This window comes from Carex rostrata, chromosome 24 (assembly GCF_964058835.1).
Source record: "Carex rostrata chromosome 24, lpCarRost1.2, whole genome shotgun sequence".
Lineage (NCBI taxonomy): Eukaryota > Viridiplantae > Streptophyta > Magnoliopsida > Poales > Cyperaceae > Carex > Carex rostrata.
The window spans coordinates 7,314,474-7,335,364 of record NC_135941.1 but is presented as its reverse complement, the minus strand read 5'-3'; the positions used below and the strand labels follow the sequence as shown (position 1 = coordinate 7,335,364).

The following is a 20,891-nucleotide window of genomic DNA, read 5'->3' as shown; positions in this document are numbered from 1 at the left end:
CAGTATAGAAGGTACATATGGTTTACAACTCTATGAAATAAAATTTTATCATACCAAGGAAGATATTGTGCTTAGATGATATATAGCTGAATCTACAGTTATTTGAGAAACTTAAAGGTTATAATGGATATTATGACATCAAAATTGACTTTGTTTTCTTGTTTATACATTAAATTATATTTCATTCCCGTACAAAAATATTTTGATTCAAAATTAGAGATATTTTAAAAGAACGGTTAAAAACACTTATATAATAGAAATTAGTGGAGAATTTTTTTTATCCATAAAAATTATTAAAATAAGATGTACGGAAATAGAAATAGTATATCATTTTCAACAAATATAGAAAGATCTAATTCATTGATCAGTCAGATTCAAATATTATAGATCGGACTCAATGATTCAAATTCATGTTTTTTTTTCTTCTTTTTTTAGTTTGGATTTGGACCATCCAATTAGAGAAGAATCCAACTCTGATCCATAGATGATCCCATAAAAACATAACATTTGGATCTGGATCATTGAGTCAGATAGATTCATATATTTTGGATCGGACTCAATGAGTTAGATATTTCTATATCTGTTGGAAACAAGACACTCTTTCTATTTTTGTACGTTTGGATTTAATAATTTCTATGGATTAAAAAATTTCATTAGTGGTTGAAGTACACACCTTCAAAATATATAAGAAAATGAAAATAGATTTTTATATCATTAATACAACACCTATATAAATTTTCACCCAAGGCAATTTGAATTCGCATTCTTTCCGATACCTGATAAGAGAATCTTTTACAATTACTAGATCTGGACTGTTCTTTTTAACTTGGCACAAATCTCAAAGCCCAAAAATACAGTCCCCTATGGTAACCCGAATCTCAAACTAATTTGAGATTAAGTTAATCTCAAACCGTAAAGTGAGGTGATCCTCTGCAATACGTGAGAGGATACGGATTCAGGTAATTTGGTAGCATGATGCATGTGTAAATGTGGGAGAGACATAACAAAGTTGATGGTTGTAATGAAGCACTCGACCAATAAAACCCAGAATTTCACATCTGCTTTGCTGCTTGCTCATCTGTCTTCTGGCATAAAACAGTGACACAATTATAGATTATTGCTGGTGGAAGTGGAAGGAATGCAGTAGCCAACTATTTGCCTTGTGATCATGCATACGATCAGACGGTCTACAATTCCTGTTTTCAAGTCGGCAGACAGGAGGACAATAGAGTAATGCTTACTATTGACTGTTATCTCCAGTTCTCACCAAATGGAGAACTCAAGGAAACAATATTTGTTTTGTTCTACTGTGTAGAAAATTTGTTAAGAATTGGGTTTTGCCCAAATTCCTAAGGGCTTGAGGAAAATTTTATCTAAAATTGGATCGAAACCGTCCGATATACGTTGAGATGTGTGCAAACTACTTAGAATTTAGTTATTTAAATAGTTCTAGTTTAAATTGTCTGCGTAAATTTTGATATCGGTCAAACAATTTAGAACCGGTTTTGGATAAGATTCTATCCAAAATCTTTTAAATAAAATTTCCAACAAAATTTCTATGAGCAAAGTTAAGGTGTGATGTGCTCATTAAGAGAAATTGATGAGCACAACTCTAAAAGTCAATTGAATTGATTTCAAACGACAAATCTAAACCGTTGAAATCTTTCTTATTCATGAGTGATTCATGTACATACAAAATTTTAGAAGTTTTAAATTCATTTAGTACAAGTTCAAACGATAAAAAAATAATGAATAATGAATACATAAAACAACTTATAAAAAGTTCATTTTTTTACCTGTTGGCTTTGTACTTGATTAATTGAAACTTTAAAAAAAAATTATGTACATGCATCACTCATGAAAAAATAAATGGATTTCAACAATTTGGATTCGTCATTTGAAGACAATCCAATGGACTTTTGAAATTGTGTTCATCAACCTCTCTTGATGAGCACATCACATCCTAACTTTGCTCATTTTTTATTGATGTCATTGCAATTTATATAAGAGGAGGGATCAAGTTACAACAAGTTACTACAACCATTTTTATATTTTCAAAGTCCAAATCGTCAATCCAAACCGTTAGATGTGATCTCTACAATAAAATGTGCTCGGAGACCAAATTTTACATTTTTTGGAATTTGTTTACTATTTATTAAGATGGGTACAAAAACTAGTCAAATTCAGACCATTGAATTTTGTACCAATCTTAATAAATAGTAAAAAAATTCCAAAAAATGTAAAATTTGATCTGCAAGCACATTTTATTGTGGTGATCATGTTGAACGGTTTGGATCGACGATTTGGACTTTGAAAATGTAAAAAATAATTATGGTAACTTGTTGTAACTCAAAAATGAGGAGGGATCAAGTTACAACAACTATTTTCTACATTTTAATATTGCCTCCAGCCTTCCAAAAAAAACAAAAAACTCTAATATTTTAATGTTGTTTAAAAGATGATATTATTTATCTTGAACTACTTACAGGTTGAAAAAAAAAATACACAACAATCTGAATTTTCGATGAAAACTGGAGGTACATAGTTGAGTTACACTGGAGAAAAAACCGAAGAGGTTTTAAAGTATGTTTTATATGAGGTATTGGTTTGGCTGGCCACTCTGTACCATCTCAGAGTTTGTTTTTGCTTTATTGTATTTGTTAAGGCAGGAGAAAGGTCTTACATATATATATATATAAAACAAGAGGAGGAAAGGTGACCTGGTTCGTTTCGAGATCAACAATCGTCCGTTCAAAGATCAACGGTTGTGGTTCGAAAGCTCTGTTCGCATTTGGCGTCTGTGGCACGCGGAGATGGCTGCACCGAAAATAAGTTGTGGCTTGTGGGACATACACGAACTGATCGTTAGATAGATTTTCTGTGGCGACAATCGTATGAAATTGAAACATGCACTTGTTTTACAAAGTCAACACTCACAACCATAGTGATAAATGAATTATTCCGGTTTGGTTCGGTGAGGTCAAAAATTTGTGATTTGGGAATAATTCGGGTATAATTCGGAAATTATTTGGATCAGAGATCTCAGTCTTACAATGAAGTAAAAAATAAATTTTTTTTTTGAAAAAACTCAGGAAAAATTCGCAAATAATTCGTAAAATTCAGAAAAAGTTCATAAAATTCATGAATATTCAGAAATAATCTGGTCAAAGTTCGGTCAACCGAATAATTCGACATCCGGTTTGTCATCATAAAAAAATAAATTATTCGCGAATCTTATAACTATCCTCACAACACAAATTTGCCAAACTTTTGAAGTTAACAACTCAAAAAGGGATTTTTTATTTTAAAATAAAATCAATTCTAATTATTTTAATAAAACAAGCACCATTGATTTGTAATTTTACAAAAAGTAGCTCCACCAATCCTAGGAATCGGTAGAGAGAGAATTTAAATTTTGTTCTACAAAATCTGTGTTGGTCATTTATACTTATTCTTCCCTCCACCGATCCCTGCTGTTTTTTATAAAAGTCTTCTTAATGGTGCATGTTCTATTAAAACAATTAAAATTGATTCTATTTAAAAAGACATTATCTTTTGAATGAGGTTCACTGAAATCATTAGTAAATTTAAAATAAATTTAGGCTGACACATATTCAAATTGCATCAAGGAATTAAAACAATCAAAATTATCAAACATAATAACATTGGTAAAATAGTTTGAAAAGGATGAAATTTGATTCATATAATATCACACATGAAAAAATATTGATCAATATTGTCATCATTTTTAATTCTTCAACCATATAACATACTAAGATTGTTTTAAAAGCTTCTCTCTGAAAAAAAAATCTCCTAAAAATATTAATTTTTAAATAAAGTATATTTTTTTTCTAAAGAGGTTTGGAGCAGATTTAAAGCTTAGTCAAGAGCGACTAAGTTATTCTTATGATTTTAAAATTTTAATTAAGTATATTGAAACTTAAATAAATTTTTGTTTGTTTAAAGTTTTTATATACTTTACTCCTTTTATAAAATGACAAATGTATACTTGTAGCTTAGTGGTTAAAGTTTTACTTGGTGTTAGTGAGGTCTTGGCTTCAATTTGTAGTGATAACACTTTTTTTTTTTGTCTTTTCACATATTATGTATTTTATAGTTTAATCTTTCTATTCAAATTTTCTAATTCGGCTTCTAAGTGAGGTTGCAATACTTACTATGCATAGCGCGGTTTTGTCCATACTATTGATTAATATTTCCTTTTTAATGTCCAAACAATCGGTCTGAACTGTTCAACATGATTTCCATATGAAAAGTACTTGTAGATCAAATTTTATATTTTAAAAAAAATTACAATTTTTTTGCAAACATTTTAGATAGGGAGAAAATTATTTCATCTAAAAACTCTAGACCATTTTCAAAGTAGTGATTATCTACCTATCTAGAAAAATAGTAAAAAGAATTCTAAAAAATGTAAAATTTAGCCTTCAATTACATTTTCATATGGAGATCATGTTAAACCGTTTAAATCAACTATTTGAATTTTAAAAATAAATATATTCATCCATAGTACTTATTTTGCATTCTAAAAATTTTGTACATAAGTTGTTTTTTTTTTCAAATTATTTAATAGAAATGCAATAATGAGTAACACAATTAACTGTACAGTAATTCAACAGAGGAATATGATACAAGTTAGTGTATTAATTATACCCCAGTCGGGTATACCCTACCCTGCCTGCCCGTACTCTATGCCCGGGGTATCCGTGCCCGAGCCCAGGTATAGGTCGGGTAAACGGGTACGTGGGTACGGGCAAAAACCGGATCGGTCACTGTTTTTTTTGGCAAATATCTGACCCTACCCAGACCGACCATACCCGTACCCGACCTTACCCGTACCCGACTTTACCCTACCCGGGTACCCATCTACCCTTACCTGTACCCATACCCTTATACCCGACCCACTTTAATTCAAAAATCAAACCCAAATTTCAAATTTCCCCCCACCCTTATACCTCATGCAACTACACAAAAAAAACACAAAAAAATGCAAAAACAAAAACACAAAAAAACAAAAAAAAAAAACAAAAACTGGATCGGACCGGACCGCCCTGCCCCTCAAGGGTACAACGGGCAGGGCACGATTTTTGAAAAAAAATACCCGAGATACCCGTCTACCCGTGATACCCGTGCCCGACCAATACCCTTGCCCCTACCCGGCTATACCCGACCCGCCCTGCCCCTGTCCGACTTTAATCCACTAATATAAGTCCCACAGATAAAAGAAAGAATCTGAATCAGACAGACTAAAATCTTATCACTTTTTTAAGGAGTATCAATCAATCCTTGTTTGAATACCATGTGAGCTTTGATGAGTCAGAGTCATAATTTTTCTTTACAAAAAAGTAACACAAGATGTTTAAAATTGATTTTTTTTTTTCTTATTCTTAAGAGTTGATGTACTCTTGCAAAGCATATTTTAGTACTTGATAATCTATATCATTTTTGTCCTTATTTCTTTCATGTCCTTTTTGCTTCCCACCAAGCTTATATCAATCGCATTGTACTCTTATATTCGTGTTGTCGACTCATTGCTCTCAACCTCTACAGAAATATAAGTGGCAAATGAATTATTCAGATTTAATTCAGCGAGATCAAAAATTTATGATTTAGGAATAATTCAGGTATAATTTGAGAATGATTCGAAATTATTCAAATCAAATATCTTAGTCTTACAAGAGAGCAAAAAAAAAATTTATGAGAAAAATTAAGGTAATATTCGCGAATTATTCGGGTTTAATTTGGTCAAAGTTCGGTTCGACATTACAAAAAAAATCGAATTATTCGAATTTAATTCGCAAATAATTTACGAATCTTGTGACTACAAACTACAACGACCAATAGAACGATATATAGTCTAGAAGGCTTATTTACTTTTTCTTTATTTTTTTATGTAAATTCTCGATCACATGAGGTGCAATTCAGCTCTCTTAATTATTATGATGTTTTTTTTTTTAAATATTTAAAGTCATCGATAGATAGTAATGAACTTTTTTCTCTTATCCTTCAAAAAACTGATGTACTTTAGGGTGACAACGAGTTAAATCCAGTTCACGATCGGTTTGCCATAGTAGTCGAAAGAGCTGAGTGGGTTGGAGCTAAAATCTTAGCTCATATCAAACTAAGTTAGCAGCGAGCTAGAACAAACTGACTTGTTTAGCTCGTTGGATTTTATTTAGACTACTATCATACAATTTAAAAGAATATACAAATAATGAAACCCATCATATATTTATTTCCATGTACAATTATTAGTATGAAATAAGCTCATCAAACAAAACATCAAACATAGAAATTAGTAGAATAACAAAAATGCATGAATATTGAATACAAAACAACAAGACTAAATCTAATTTTACAAGGAGCAGAACTCTATTTAATGAGTGAGCTAGGTTCAGTTCAAACTCGTTTAATCTAGACCGAGCAAATAATGAGCTGACTCTTTAATAGCTCGAATCATTAACAATCAAGCTATTACCGAGCGAGTCATGAGTTGATCCCGATCGATCGAGCTAGGTCCAAATCAAACTCATTTAATCTGGATCGAGCTAGTAATGAGCTGACTCGTTAACAGCTCGAATCAGTTATAATCAAGCTGTTACCGAGCGAGTCACGAGTTGATCCCAATCAATCCACGAGTTACGAGTTATTTTGCCAGCCCTAGTGTACTCTTGCAAAACAAATAATTTTAAAATATGGATAGCTTAATGTTATTTTCTCCTTTCTGATATTTCTTTTTCTTCATGCTTTCCACAACTTCCGAACTTAAATCGCGTAAATTCTCAAATCACATGACATGTCATCTACCTTACCTAATATTTGTTTTTATTTTCAAAAAAGAAATTCTCGGTGAAAAGCATAATTGAGTGTTGCATCTAGGGGTGTTCATCGGTTCGGTTCGGTTTCAACCGAACCGAACTTGGCAAACCAAAGTTATAATTCGGTTTTAAAAATAGAACCGAACCGAACCGAACTGAACCGAAGTTTTATTTCGGTTTGTTCGGTTTGTTCGGTTCAAACCGAAATATATTAATTTTTTTATTTAAAATAATTGATTTATAATAAACCGAAGTATATTAAGAAATAAACTGGAGTATTAAGAAATAAACTAAGATATTTAGAAATAAACCAAGTATTTAAAGCAATTGATTAAGAAATAAACCGGAGTACCGGAGTATTAAAAAATAAACCAGGGTGGTTCCGATCAAATTCATATTATATGAAAGTTCGGTCGGTTCGGTTATTTCGGTTTTGAAATTTTTCAAACCGAACCGAAGTTATAATTCGGTTTTGAAAAGCCAACCGAACTGATCCAATAAACCGAAATAACCGAACCGTTTAAACCGAACTAATTCGGTTCGGTTCAAAACCGATTAAACCGAACTGTTTGAACACCCCTAGTTGCATCAATCTTTAACATTTTTAAAAAGTGTGGTGCTATTACCTGCAACAAAATCTTATGTTAAGTCTAAATCATGTCTGAATATAAACATAATTCACATTTAACTCAAGTATGATTGACACTAACAAATGAATATAAATACAATCTGTTTAATTAAGCGACATCATTTATCTGTGAATTTTTCTGGTATAATTTAAGGAATATAATCAAATTCTTTCTTCTTCTTTTTTGAAATTAATCAGATTCCCTTTTTGTAGCCAAATATTTACTATGATCCAAAAGCACACCTGGATAGTACTCAGCAAATCCAGCAGATATTATTACCCGATCACATGCGGAGATCTCACATTAATGAATATAAAAACAATCTTTTTAATTAATATTCAGTGCACATAATTTTTTGGTTTTTTTTTTTTTTTTTGGAAAGTAAAAAAGCCGACAAGCCCCCTATTATTTTATATTTCTTTTAATTCTAGAAGCTACCTATTAATGCTGTCTTTCTTTATAGTTTTCTTCAATCCCTTAAATGATTAAATAATAAGATAGTATTGTTGACTAGCTGGAATGATCTGTTTATAGTAGAGTATGTACAAATGTATTAAGGATCTCAATTGTAGATTTGTAGTACAACAGTCGTGTTTAGAATCTACACCATAAATGCAAGTCATAAAAAAAGAATCTAGACCATAAATAAACATATATTTCCAATTAATAATCGAACAAATCTTACAGAATTATTCACACAAATCTACACCATAAATAAATATACATCTCCATTAAATAATCGAACTCCCCAAATCTTACAGAAATATTCACCCATACTTTACAAATTACAAAATAGAAGGGGTAAATTAAAAATTACAAATTTACATGGAAAACTCCCAAAACTGAACTTTATATACCAACTTAGAGTATCTATATCCCAGCAACTCAAATGAGATTCTAAATAACTTTTAACTACTTTTTAAAAATTAAGGTCTCTAAAGTTTTTAACTCTCACAACTCTGAAATTAATTTTAGAATGTCTATTAAACCACATGAGTAATAAAATTAAAAGGAGAAATAATTTCAGCCAATTGGTCAGCATAGAGTTTATAAATAATTTCTTAATAAGAAACTTTCATGGATAGTTTCTAAATAAGAATCTTTCCCACATTTCTGAAACTGAATTAGAAACTGCCACATCAGATTAGAAAGATCTATGCAGATGCTCTAATTTGTTTTAAAATGTCTACCCCCGTATAGGCATAGCAATTGTGTACATTATGTAGATTGCTCAGATGCTCACCAGAAAAGATGACATTATAATGACTTTAGACGTTCGTCTCTTCAGAGAGAAAATCAGGATGCTCTTGTCTCTGCTTCTGGGATTCCAATACTTTCTGCAATGCATAGTGACACCTACAGTATCCAATGCGATATAGAAGCACAATTTACCAAAAGGTTATTTTCTTTTTAAAGAAACAAGGATTCACTTGTATATATTAACTTTATCTATGAACTCCATTTTCTTTAGAAATCTTACCTCCAAGGTAGATGATCAAGGAACATATGAGGTGACACCACTATATCCATGAATCTTTCTCTATTCACCTCAAAAGCCTTATACTCTGTGTGTGTACCATTAAAGAGCATCAAACTTTTAAGGATTGGATTCGTATGACCACCCCTCTGGATCCGGACCAAATGCACAACAAGGCCAGGCAGATACACCTCCTCAGATTGCACCCCAGACGGGTTCGCAATAGAAGCCTGAACTTCCTCCAAAGGATTCATGGAATGCTCGAGCCTTTGTGCATTGCTGCTCTCAGTCAAACTGCTGCTGTGCACCACGCAAGACATGGCATGGCCACAGAGAAACACCCCGCCTCTGATTGTGTGTGCCAGATGCCTGTTGTGTATTTGGCCATTGCCGTTTTCTGATACTGTGATTGAGTTGGCAGGTGTAACTGGAGTCATGCCTACATGGTTTTGGTTATTTGGGCCGTCTTTTCTGATGTGTACTATTTTTCTAACCAGATTTGGTAACAGAGATATGTTTGCAGAGCTGTCGCTTGAGAGGGCCCTCATAGCAGCTACACGGAGCCTCATGATTGAGTTAACGGAAAGGCGTGAAGAGAACTCATCATTGCACACAATGCTACAGATTATAGAAGGTACAAAAGAAATGTTTAGCAACTTCCTTGTATACATAGGAGGTAAAAATAGGTGAGGATTTAAAATTTGTGCAACCTGGTAACAAATTGTGAGCATGCTTCTGCTAAAATTGGATCTAAACAAGGAAGAGGTCCATAAGAGTACACATGTAGATTTGGGTAGCGCCCATAAAGCTGCCATTATAATAATTTGTTTTAGTATAATGTTACATTCATAAGCATATGAAGCATAAGAGCAAAGTATTAACCTACCATTATTCCAAGAACTGCTGCAACAGAACCACCCAAAGAGTGACCCACAATCCGAATTCTATACCCATGGCATTCACATCCCTCATCGAGCAAAGAAGAAAGGCATCCTCCAATCTTCAGTTCGGATTTATCTACTAAGATATGAAAACCAAGATAACATTAATGGGCAATGGAAGTATGCTATATGTAGGGATAAGTTATATTATTTGACAACTATGACAACCTGCAAAATTCTTGCCAAAAAAAAAAAAAGAATTTGTAGATATGTTCTCCATCATTTGGATACATTATGTAACAAACATGGTCCAATATGAAGACCGGTTAGTCATCCATCGAAATTAACTATTGAATCGTTCAATCTATCGGCTTTTGATCGAACGACCATACAATTTTCCAAATGATCTCCGATTTTTTTTTCGTATTGGATGAATATCAATATCAACTTCCATTACCACAGTAGTCAAAAGAAAGATTTTGTTTCAAGATATTTCAACCTCCATCTGACGGCTTTCCATCGATCTGGCTGTAAAGCTCCCTAGCTGATTCAATAATTCCTGAATGCCCAAAACGAGGAAAAGAGGACATAAGCTTTTCTTTGATAGAAGGGTCCATTTTGTTGCTACTGCAAAGAGATATATCACCAATTATTCAACAAAAGAGTTGGATAGACAAAAGTAAAGAAGGCAAGAGGTTAAAATAACCTTTTTGTTATATGTATATGCAGCGGCAAAGCCAGGATATGCATGATCTTAAAATTCTTTTCAACTACAAGCATATTTTTGCAATTTTTTATGATACAAGTATTGTAAAGTGTGAAAAAAAGGCACTTTTTTTTTTTTTTTGGGGGGGGGGGGGGGGGGGGGGGGGTTGCAAGTGCCACCCCCTTGTCAGGTGCAAACTGCACTTCTATTTATTTATTTTTTTATCAATACACTCTATGTATTTTAGGTGCCCTTATACGACATAAAAACCTTTGATTTTAAAATAACACATTCAGAGAGAAAAGGAGGAAGGAAGAGAAAGAGGGACAAACAATACTTTATTAATCCATCCAAGTCATCTATGGTAAGGGAGCATTCCTTGCATAAGCCATCAGTGATCAAGTCTTCAGGTGTCTCAGTTCCACGAACAGCAATGACTACTGTTTTCAGGTCATGCAAAACCACCACAAAATAGGCAGCCTCACGCTTTGTCTGGATGATAGATAAATAGATATTTAATATTTACACTTAAAAGAAACAAACTTAAAAAAAACCATCAATTTCTTCAACAATCTGCAAATGATTGGGAACATCTTGAATGCATCATAATTTTTTTGGAAGGAATGTATCACAATTGATAAAAAGATCAACCTAATTATCCAATTTAACAGAGAAAGAGTTATCCTTGCAAATGTGGATAAGTTTTCAGGACAAATGTTCTCTTGAAGCATTTTCCAAAATCTAACTGACAACATTTTTGCATGTCCCAGCTTAAATAGTCATATAACTTGCCGTTTTGTTATATACTACGTTTGAAGTTAGATGGAAGTTGCAATGTTGGCGCATATGGAATCAAATTGGCCCTAACACTGTTCTTATTAGCACATGACGGACACCAGTAGTTATAAAATTCTCTTTACCATTTTAATATAAGAATTTAAGATACACGGGCATTTAGTGATAGCAAAATTAGCTGATCATGTTTCATAAAAAGTTAGAAAAATAACAATTCAAATTGTAAATCAAAATGCTTGAAATTCATGCCACATATATAAGTATCAATGTTTTAAATAGACTGTCATTAGTTTAGTCTGTGCTTTAACACTACAAGTCTACGATGCTAAAAGAAGTACTTGAAAGTTGAAAGCTATTTTGTAAATATAAGTAGTCAGCACTTGATGAAACACTCCTCCAATATTCATCTCTTGCCAAAATAGTGGGTTGGAGCCTAGATTCTCATCACAAAATTATTCCAGTCGTCACAACCCTCCAATTATTCAACTCCAGTTTTGCCAGAGCGATGAAGTACAGATATTTATCTCTTATTAGGTACAGATACTAATTTTCCTGTATAATGCTTCTTTCTTTTCCATACCATCTCTCTCTAAATTCTTAAAAGACATCACACCATCCCTTTCTCAATCAACTGTAGTATCCCTCTTTAAGGAGTAATACTTACCCACAAGCAAAAATAATTTCTTTACCTGACAAACACGTCCTTTACGAAGTGCATCAGGAGGTAAATTGACATACTTGAGAAAAGCAGCTGCATGACCTCTCCAGCAATTATCGCCTTCAAGAGAGGGTCGCCTAGAAGCAAGGAATCACTATCAACACATAGATAAACCGATTCTATATTACAAGTATAATATTAACTAAAATATAATAATATAAGTCTGCAAGAGTGTCACCTGTTGCGGGCCCAGGGACTGAATGTGCCTTGTCTGTAAATCCATACACAGGGAAACAAAAACGGGTGCCTTCCAAGATCTAGCAAGGGGCCCTGAAGTTGAAATTATTCTTTTAAAAAAGGATCAGAACACTTTTTAAGACAAAACTAAACAACGAGAAATTGTAACTTACTGTATAAGCAGCTTCAGCAAATTGATGAAAGAAGGAAGCCTCTTTCATGTGCATATAAGGTGCTTCAAAATGATCATCATAAGAGACAGGAGTTGGCTTATTTTTCTGCAACAATGCAAGGCCTAATGGCAATTATAGTTCGCCTTTTGATTCAAATGCACCAAAAAAGCACCAGCCAGCTCATACCAGTATCTAATATTCAGAATAATACTAGTGGAAAATTGGCCCTGTTGATGGCAGTCTTGGCCAAAACTCAAAAAGATATATCAAGAGCGGCATCAGATGACTGGTACAATACAAAATAAATATGAATACAGAAAACTAAAGGCACCTGCTAGGAGCTCTAGATGGCCGGTTCCTGATGCACGATATGCCATCAGATCACCTAACAACCTAGCCACCATATAAACCTCATCATCTTCCAATACACTCCTATCAACAAAAAAAACAAAATAGGAGTCAAGGTCCTGCAATAAAATGCCTTGAGTTAGGCTATGGAACTATGCATAGCGCAGATTGGTCCGTACTATGGATAAATATTTTCGTTTTCATACTCCAAACAGATAATCTGAACCATTAAATATGATCTCTATATGAAAATGCACTTGTAGATCAAATTTTATATTTTTTAGAATTTTTTTACTATTTATTTAGATAGGTAGAAAATAGTAGATTTCTAGGGAAAAATGAATTGTATATTTCTTTTGTTCTCATACAAGCCTATATAGGCGTTACATCTTTCATTCAAGTTCCTAAACTTTCCTATAATCTTTTTTATCAAAAGGACCCTATAAAACCCAAAATACCGAAAACATACAATAAATCTCAACACTCCCCCTCAAGATGAGCAAAAGATATCCATCAAGCCCATCTTGTCACATAACCTAGCTAGATCTATCGAGCTAAGTCCTTTGGTGAGGCAGTCAGCTACTTGATCTCCCGTAGCTACATGGCTCAGCTCCAATAGTCCACTTTCCAGCTTTTCCTTTATGAAGAACCTATCGATCTCCACATGCTTGGTTCTGTCATGCTGCACAGGATTGTTGGCAATGCTGATCGCTGATTTGCTATCACACCACAACTTCATTTTGGCTCCGTGATTGACCTTGAGATCTTCCAGTAACCTCGTCAGCCACAGCATCTCGGCAACTCCCAATGCCATAGCCCTGTACTCAGCTTCTGCGTCGATCTCGCAACAACCGGCTGCTTCTTGCTCCTCCAGGAGACCAGGTTGCCCCCTACAAACATGCAGTAGCCAGATGTGGACCTCCTGTCATCTTGGCAACTAGCCCAGTCAGAGTCACAATAGCCCTCAATGTTCATGTGCCCATTATGCCTGAAGATCAAGCCCTTACCCGGTGCACTCTTCAGGTACCTTAGGATATGATACACTGCGTCCATATGGCCCTTCCTAGGGTCATGCATGTAGCGGCTCACCACGCTTACTGCAAATGAAATATCAGGACGAGTGTGATCCAAATAGATCAATCTGCCTACCAGTCTCTGGTACCTTTCACGATCAACCTGTTCTCCTGCCTCTGCACTCATCTTGGCCTTCACATCAATTGGAGAAACTGCAGGCCTGCACCCCAACATGCCTGTCTCACTGAGCAAGTCCAGGACATACTTCCTTTGAGATAGAACAATCCCCTCTGCTCCGCGAGCCACCTCAATACCAAGGAAGTACCTAAGTTGTCCCAGATCTTTTACCTCGAATTCCTTCCCCAATTTTGCCTTCAACTGTGCAATCTCCCCCTCATCATCTCCGGTAATGATCATATCGTCGACATACACAGCCAGCATAGTAATGTGACCACCATGTTGTCGAAAGAACACCGTGTGGTCGGCATTGATCTGCTGATAGCCCATGCCTATCATAGCCATCCTGAATCTATCAAACCAGGCCCGATGGGACTGCTTCAGCCTATAAAGAGATTTCTTGAGCCTGCACACCTTACCCTCCGTTTGTTTTGTGCCAAATCCTCCCCCACAGCCGTATCCTCCCTTTGCGGCTCAACCTTGGCCGAATCCTCATTTTCCGGCTCAACCCTAGTCGAATCCATCAGTGGGCAAGGAATACCACTCACACTCACCATCCTCCTCTCACCATCACTACTACTCTACCCCTCTCGCCTCATACCTCCTGTATCGAGCGAGTCTCCAAAGGGTGATGTAGTCTCTGAGGAGTAGTAAGGTTCGAACTCACGAAATGTAACATCCATACTCACAAACAATCTCCTCTCTACTGGACTCCAGCACACATAACCCTTTTGAGTACCAGAGTAACCCACAAAGATGCATTTCACCGCTCTGGGATCCAACTTTCCCACTGTTGGTCTGTTGTCTTTCACAAAGCACACACAGCCAAATAACTTTGGAGAAAGAATACCTCCATTATCTGCTTTCAACATCACACATGGAGTCTGCCAGTCCAACACTCTAGATGGCATTCTGTTGATCAATTGTGCGGCTGTCATGACTGCTTGTCCCCACAAATGTTTCGGAACATTCATGGAGATCATCATGCACTGGGCTACCTCCAACAAGTGTCTATTTTTCCTCTCTGCCACTCCATTTTGTGCTGGTGTGTAAGGGCACGTGGTCTGATGATGTATCCCATGAACTGACAAATACTCCTCGAATGCCTTGTTTGTATATTCGGTCCCATTATCGGATCTCAGTGCCTTCACCACAGCACCGAACTGAGTCTGAGCCGCCTTATGGAAATCCTTGAAGCAAGCAAGTACATCATTCTTGTTTTTCATCAAGTACAACCATGTGACACGAGAATAACAATCGATGAAAGTCACAAAAAATCTATACCCATTTATCGAAGTTGTTGAGCAAGGCCCCCACACATCTGAGTGTACTAGATCAAAGGCATGAGAACTCCTACTTCCTGAGCTTGCATACGAACTCCTTGTGTGCTTCCCAAACTCACATCCATCACACACAAGTTTCTGTTTGTTAGCTTTCTCATACTTTGATGGATACAAATGTTCCAGTAGGCTGAAGGAAGAGTGCCCCATCCGTCGATGAATCAAAAGCAACTCATCCTCCACACTCACTCCAGATCCTCCTGCCTCCACTCTATCAAGCCATGTGTCAGTTCCAAGTATTCAACCTGTCTTCTTCTCCTGAAAGACCATCTTTGGAATATCAAAGGTCGCAATGCATTTCTGCTCACGAATAATAGCACTAATGGACACCAGGTTTACGGGAAAGGAAGGAGCATGCAACACATTTGTCAGAGTCACTGAATTGATACATCTCACAGTACCCTTACCAACCACGGGCCGGACAGTACCATCGGCTATCTGAATGCTATCTGGGACTGCTAGGTGAGTATAGGAAGAAAATTTCCTAACAGCACCAGTCACATGGCGAGATGCACCAGAGTCTACTATCCAATCTGGTGATCTAGTAGTGGGTTTAGAGGCAAGAGCAAGTGTGTCAGCGACCACACTCTTCCCCTTACTTGCTCCTTTCTGCCTCTTCCTGACTATCTCCAAAATCAGATCCTCCTCGGATAACCCCACAATAGCTTCTTTCGCTTCCTTTGCAACCATCAAATTTGCCAGGTTGCCTCCTCTTTCACCTTTTCGGCCCTCACGGCCGCATTCACAGTTCTCAGACTGCCCCCTCCTACCTGTATCTCTCTCCTTTGGTGGCTTAGGGCAAGTCTGTTTCAGGTGACCTACCTCACCGCATCTGTAACACCGTCGAGGCTCGCCTCTGAACCCTGTGTTACCTATGTGACTTGAGTTGGAGACCGCTAGTGCTGACTTCATCCCTGGAAGTCCTGCTGCCCCAGCCTGTAGCCTAATCCGGCTCTCCTCCTCAGTCAAGTACGTAGCTGGCCCTTCGAGTCTCATGTCGATAGATGGCAGCTCAACCTTTTTCACCTTCAGCTTGCTCTCAACAGAAGCTTGGTACACAGCCAACGCTCGTCGCACCATGACAGCCATCTCATCAGAGGTCAGCTTCGCGCAAGCCTTCGCAAATGCATTGCCAGTCTCCTCCTCTGACATTGATCCGAGTCCGAATCCCTCCTATTACTCTCTTAGACCCGATCTTACACTGTTAAGATCGAGATCCATATTATCTCCCCCTTTCTTCTTCTTTTTCTTGATCCGATCTTGATCCCTCAAGACGAGATCCACATTATCTCCCCCTCTTCTTCTTCTTCTTCTTCTTGACCCGATCTTGATCTATCTCATCAAGATTCGAGTTCAAAACCCGATCAAATCTCAATCCAAACCCGCTTCTCGGGTATCGTGGGGTAGAGGCCCCCCACGCCAGCCAAATCAACACAAAGAAGTTACCTTTGGTGGCCGGCCGACTTTAGAAGAAGAGAGCACCGAGCGGTGCGGTACTGTAGCGGCGATGGTACTGTAGCGGCCCGGTTACTGTAGCGGTGCGGGTTAGGGTTAGGTTTTGTAAGGCTCTGATACCAAGTAGATTTCTAGGGAAAAATGAATTGTATATTTCTTTTGTTCTCAAACAAGCCTATATAGGCGTTACATCTTTCATTCAAGTCTCTAAACTTTCCTATAATCCTTTTTACCAAAAGGACCCTATAAAATCCAAAATACCGAAAACATACAATAAATCTCAACAAAAATCACTTGATCTAAAAATATTAGACCATCCAAAAGTAGTGCTATTCTACATATCTAAAAAATAGTGAAAAATATCTAAGAAATGTAAAATTTAGTTTGCAAGTACATTTTCATATGAAAATCATGTTGAACAGTTCAGATTAACTGTTTGGACTTTGAAAATATTGATCTATAGTACAGACCAATTCACGCTATGCATAGTACCATAGCCTCACTCAAATGCCTTTGGATATGGTATAGACATTAGATATGAAACATACATGTATTTGACACGACCCAAGCAGCAGAGGAGCTCTCGAATGCTGCGATCAAATACTTCACGGTAATGAGCCCGCCATGCAGCATCATGAGAGGCATAGAATGACCTCCATCTCAGAACATCAGATCCGCTGATGCATTGCATAACTATAACTACCCACGTGATGACCAAAAATGCAATGATTGAATTGTGTCTCCAACTTTTACCTGGTAAATTTCACATCAGATAAACACTCTTCTAGTGTACTGTAAACTGCAACATAATTGGTATTGGTTTTTCCTCAAAGCTTCAATCAAACCATTTTTTATCTCATTTTATCCACATTTAGCCATAATGGGAATTTTTTTATTTTTTTTTCATTTTGAAAGTTTACTTTAAGTCAACAATTAACCACTGAAAATATATAAGAATGGTATCAAAGGATATTTCTTCTGAGGTCATTAAACTTTGCCCTATGTCATGATTGGTCACAGAAATTTCACTCCTTTTACATGGGGTGGCATAGTAGAGGTGTTTCAACCATTAATTTCACTCCTTAAACAGTGTGTAATCTTCTTTGGCTCCTCAGCTACTATGAGTCTGTGACTTTGTACCAGTTTTACACAAATCTAGCAAAGTCCAGCTTTCAATTTGTATTAACCTGCCTAGCTTTTCAAGCATGTCCATTTAGGGATTTAAGGTTTTTTCAAAGTTAAAATTATTGTTTGCATTCTTTCGTGCTAATTGGTTTCATTAGCTTAACAGGTTTGTACCCTATTATTTGGGCTTAGAGAAGAAAAGATGTGGGAAAAGTAAGGGTTTAAGGGAGGTGTTGTTCTGTACTGGAAGATCAAATGAGAGCAAAGGGTAATTTTGTCTTTTTTATTTTTTTTATCATGGGTAAACAAAGGTTTTTTTAATAATTTAATTAGAATTAATTTGACACGAATTAAATGATGAATAAATAAGAAGAGATTGTAAGAGATGAGAGGTAAATAAGATAAATTAAAGTCTTTAGTGATAAATAAGAAACTACGTAAGTTATGAAAGATATATAAGAAATTAACCCTAAAAATTATATGCCAAATGAGTAGATCATATTCACTTCATAATATAATGGACTAGCTTACCAGAAAAGCATGATTTGTCAGCTGCTGAAGAAAGATCATTTGCCACGACCAACAATAAAAAAACAGCCATTGCAAATTGTACAATAGTAATAACTATTCCAAGTCTCGTCCACCAAAGCCATCTCTTGTATCTCGTCTGTGTTAATAAACATTGGTTTAGTTCTAGTTATTAATTACAGATTTTAGAACTTTTATAGAGCTTTATACATTCACTTGATATTTTCAGCCTACTGAATCATTTATAAATACATCATCTACATAACAAAAGGGCAACAAAATCATAATCCAGTACCAGTATCTCATGGTCCAAAATTGAATCAGATGGAGGAGAGTTTTCATGCTCATGTTCTATATTTGTAACGGCTATTGTACATTTGAGCTGAGGCAATCCCATTTCAAAATACCAATTATGACAAAAGCACCAAAAATTACAAAGAAAAACTCTGCTGCTTCCATTGCAGCTGGAAAGAAGCAGAGACCAATAGGAAAATGCCTAACATTACAAATTCCCAGTAGAAAAGACCAATAGTCTAGAAGCATTGAGAAATTACCCGAGCAACAAGGTGGAAATCACGGTCAGGATCAACCGGAGCGACAATGGAACGGCTAGCAATTGTGGAGGCGACCACTCCCTGAGTCACCCCTGCTCCAATCACGCACACTATCTTGGCAACGGCAGCCGCAGCAGCTCCTGAGAGAGAAACCAGCTCGCTGCGGTGGCAGTCGTCGGGCATTGAGCCTAAAAGGGCCCCACCCAAGGCAGCCACAGCTACGTTGAGCGAGAACGAGATCAACGTCGAGAGACGGAGAGTCTGGAGGATGGGGCCCGGTGTCAGCATTTATTTTATTTTATTTGTTATTTGGTATGGTTAACAACTAACAAGAGAGGTCAATGAATTGAAGCCCCTTTTTAATTTGGGCAACTGAGGTCTACGAAGACTGGGTAGGATACTTTGAAGGGAGAAATATTCTGCTTCTGCGGGATTAAAAAAATTTTGTGGAGCTCTATATACATTATATAGTGTAACATCACACTGACATGTTCTTGCTCAGGTCTGTAGGTCCCAATGCTGAATACTCTCCACATCATTTGGTTCTGAAGATGCCACAGAGGACTCGTACGGGTCTTGATGGTTGCTGTTGGATTTAGAAATAGTGGGTCTGTGGGTGGAATTTGGAGAACAAACAAAAATGGTAAGGTAGAAATCTTCTGTGCTCAATCATCAGTCGCCTTCGTGTGCTCTTGTTGTTGTGGACAGAAAAGTTCATATGTAATGTATCTCATTTTCTCAAAGGTACACATCATATAAATACATGAATGTAATACAAATTATGCCACAGGAAAACATATAAACTCTCATCCTTAGTGCAGATTCCCTCCATGGTTGCGTGCTGAAGCGGGACCAGCCCGTGACATCACATACAGATACAGATACAGAAAGAACATCGATCAGAGGGAACGCCATTTGATACTCTTGCTTCTAGATTGTCTTTGACGAATAAATCGTGATCATGCACTGAAAACTTTACTGGGTTCCGGTTATAAAAATCGTGTAAAATCAGGTATATATTAATTAATGATTCTTTCATGTTGGCCCATAGAAACATTCCCTTAAACACATCTATATATTCAAAGTTTCAAACATGGCATTTAATTTCAAAATGGGTTTGGTTGATTTAGGCTGTTATTAGCCCAAAATAAAATTCCAAGCTTAACCTCAAATTAGGAGCAATGCCAAGTTAGAGCCCATACATCAATTTATTTTAGGTAGAATCATGCCTTTATACTTTATAGCAGTCCCTAGTGTATTAATAATACCTGGGTTGGGTATACCCTACCTTGCCCGCCCGTGTCCACTGCCCGGGGGTACCCGTGTCCGAACCCGGGTATGGGTCGGGTATCCGGGTACGGGCAAAAAATGAACCAGACCGGTTTTTTTGGACAAATACCCAACCATACCCTACCCGACTATACCCGTACCCGATCATACCCGTACCCATACCCGTACCCATACCCGACTTTACCCTACCCCTCTACCCTTACCCGTACCCGTATCCGTACTCTTATACCCGACCCAATAATTCAAACCCTTATACCCGACCCGTACACTTCATACTACATATTTTTTATTTATATTTTTTTATTTATATTTTATTGTTTTAAAGTAATAAAAAAACATAACAAAAACAGAAAAAAAATAACAGGAAAAAAAAACGGAAAAAAAGAAAAAAAAACGGAAAAAAAGAAAAAAAAAACGGAAAAAAAAGAAAAAAGAAACGGACCTACCCGGACCGCCCTACCCCTCAAGGGTACCGCGGGCACGGGTATAGGACGGACAGGGCACGGTTTTTGAAAAAAATACCCGAGATACCCGTATACCCACCGTACCAGTGCCCGACCTCTACCCGTGCCCCTACCCGAGTATACCCGGCCCGCCCGTGCCCTGCCCGAGATTAATAGACTAGCAGTCCCACAAAATAAAATTCATAAATAGCCTCTCAATCTCAA

At 36.6% G+C, this 20,891-nt stretch overlaps 1 protein-coding gene across 4 annotated transcripts; it reads right to left on the bottom strand.

The window, feature by feature from the left end:
* Nucleotides 1–8,107: 8,107 nt before the first annotated feature.
* Nucleotides 8,108–19,303, bottom strand: LOC144575468 (uncharacterized). 4 transcript variants are annotated; one of them, XM_078325616.1, is made up of 14 exons: nt 18,934–19,303; nt 18,383–18,518; nt 17,275–17,479; nt 12,724–12,824; nt 12,393–12,514; nt 12,221–12,312; nt 12,014–12,119; nt 10,867–11,021; nt 10,323–10,450; nt 9,829–9,962; nt 9,653–9,750; nt 8,946–9,560; nt 8,635–8,821; nt 8,108–8,327 (listed from the first exon to the last, which is right to left on the bottom strand). In XM_078325616.1, exons 1-13 carry the CDS (start codon nt 19,219–19,221, stop codon nt 8,734–8,736), a joined length of 2,268 nt encoding a protein of 755 aa, XP_078181742.1. In that variant the 5' UTR covers nt 19,222–19,303; the 3' UTR covers nt 8,108–8,327; nt 8,635–8,733. The 4 variants fall into 4 exon arrangements, with proteins under 4 accessions (XP_078181742.1, XP_078181743.1, XP_078181744.1 ...); XM_078325617.1 differs by having other exon boundaries at nt 9,829–9,959; XM_078325618.1 differs by having other exon boundaries at nt 10,323–10,447.
* Nucleotides 19,304–20,891: the final 1,588 nt, after the last annotated feature.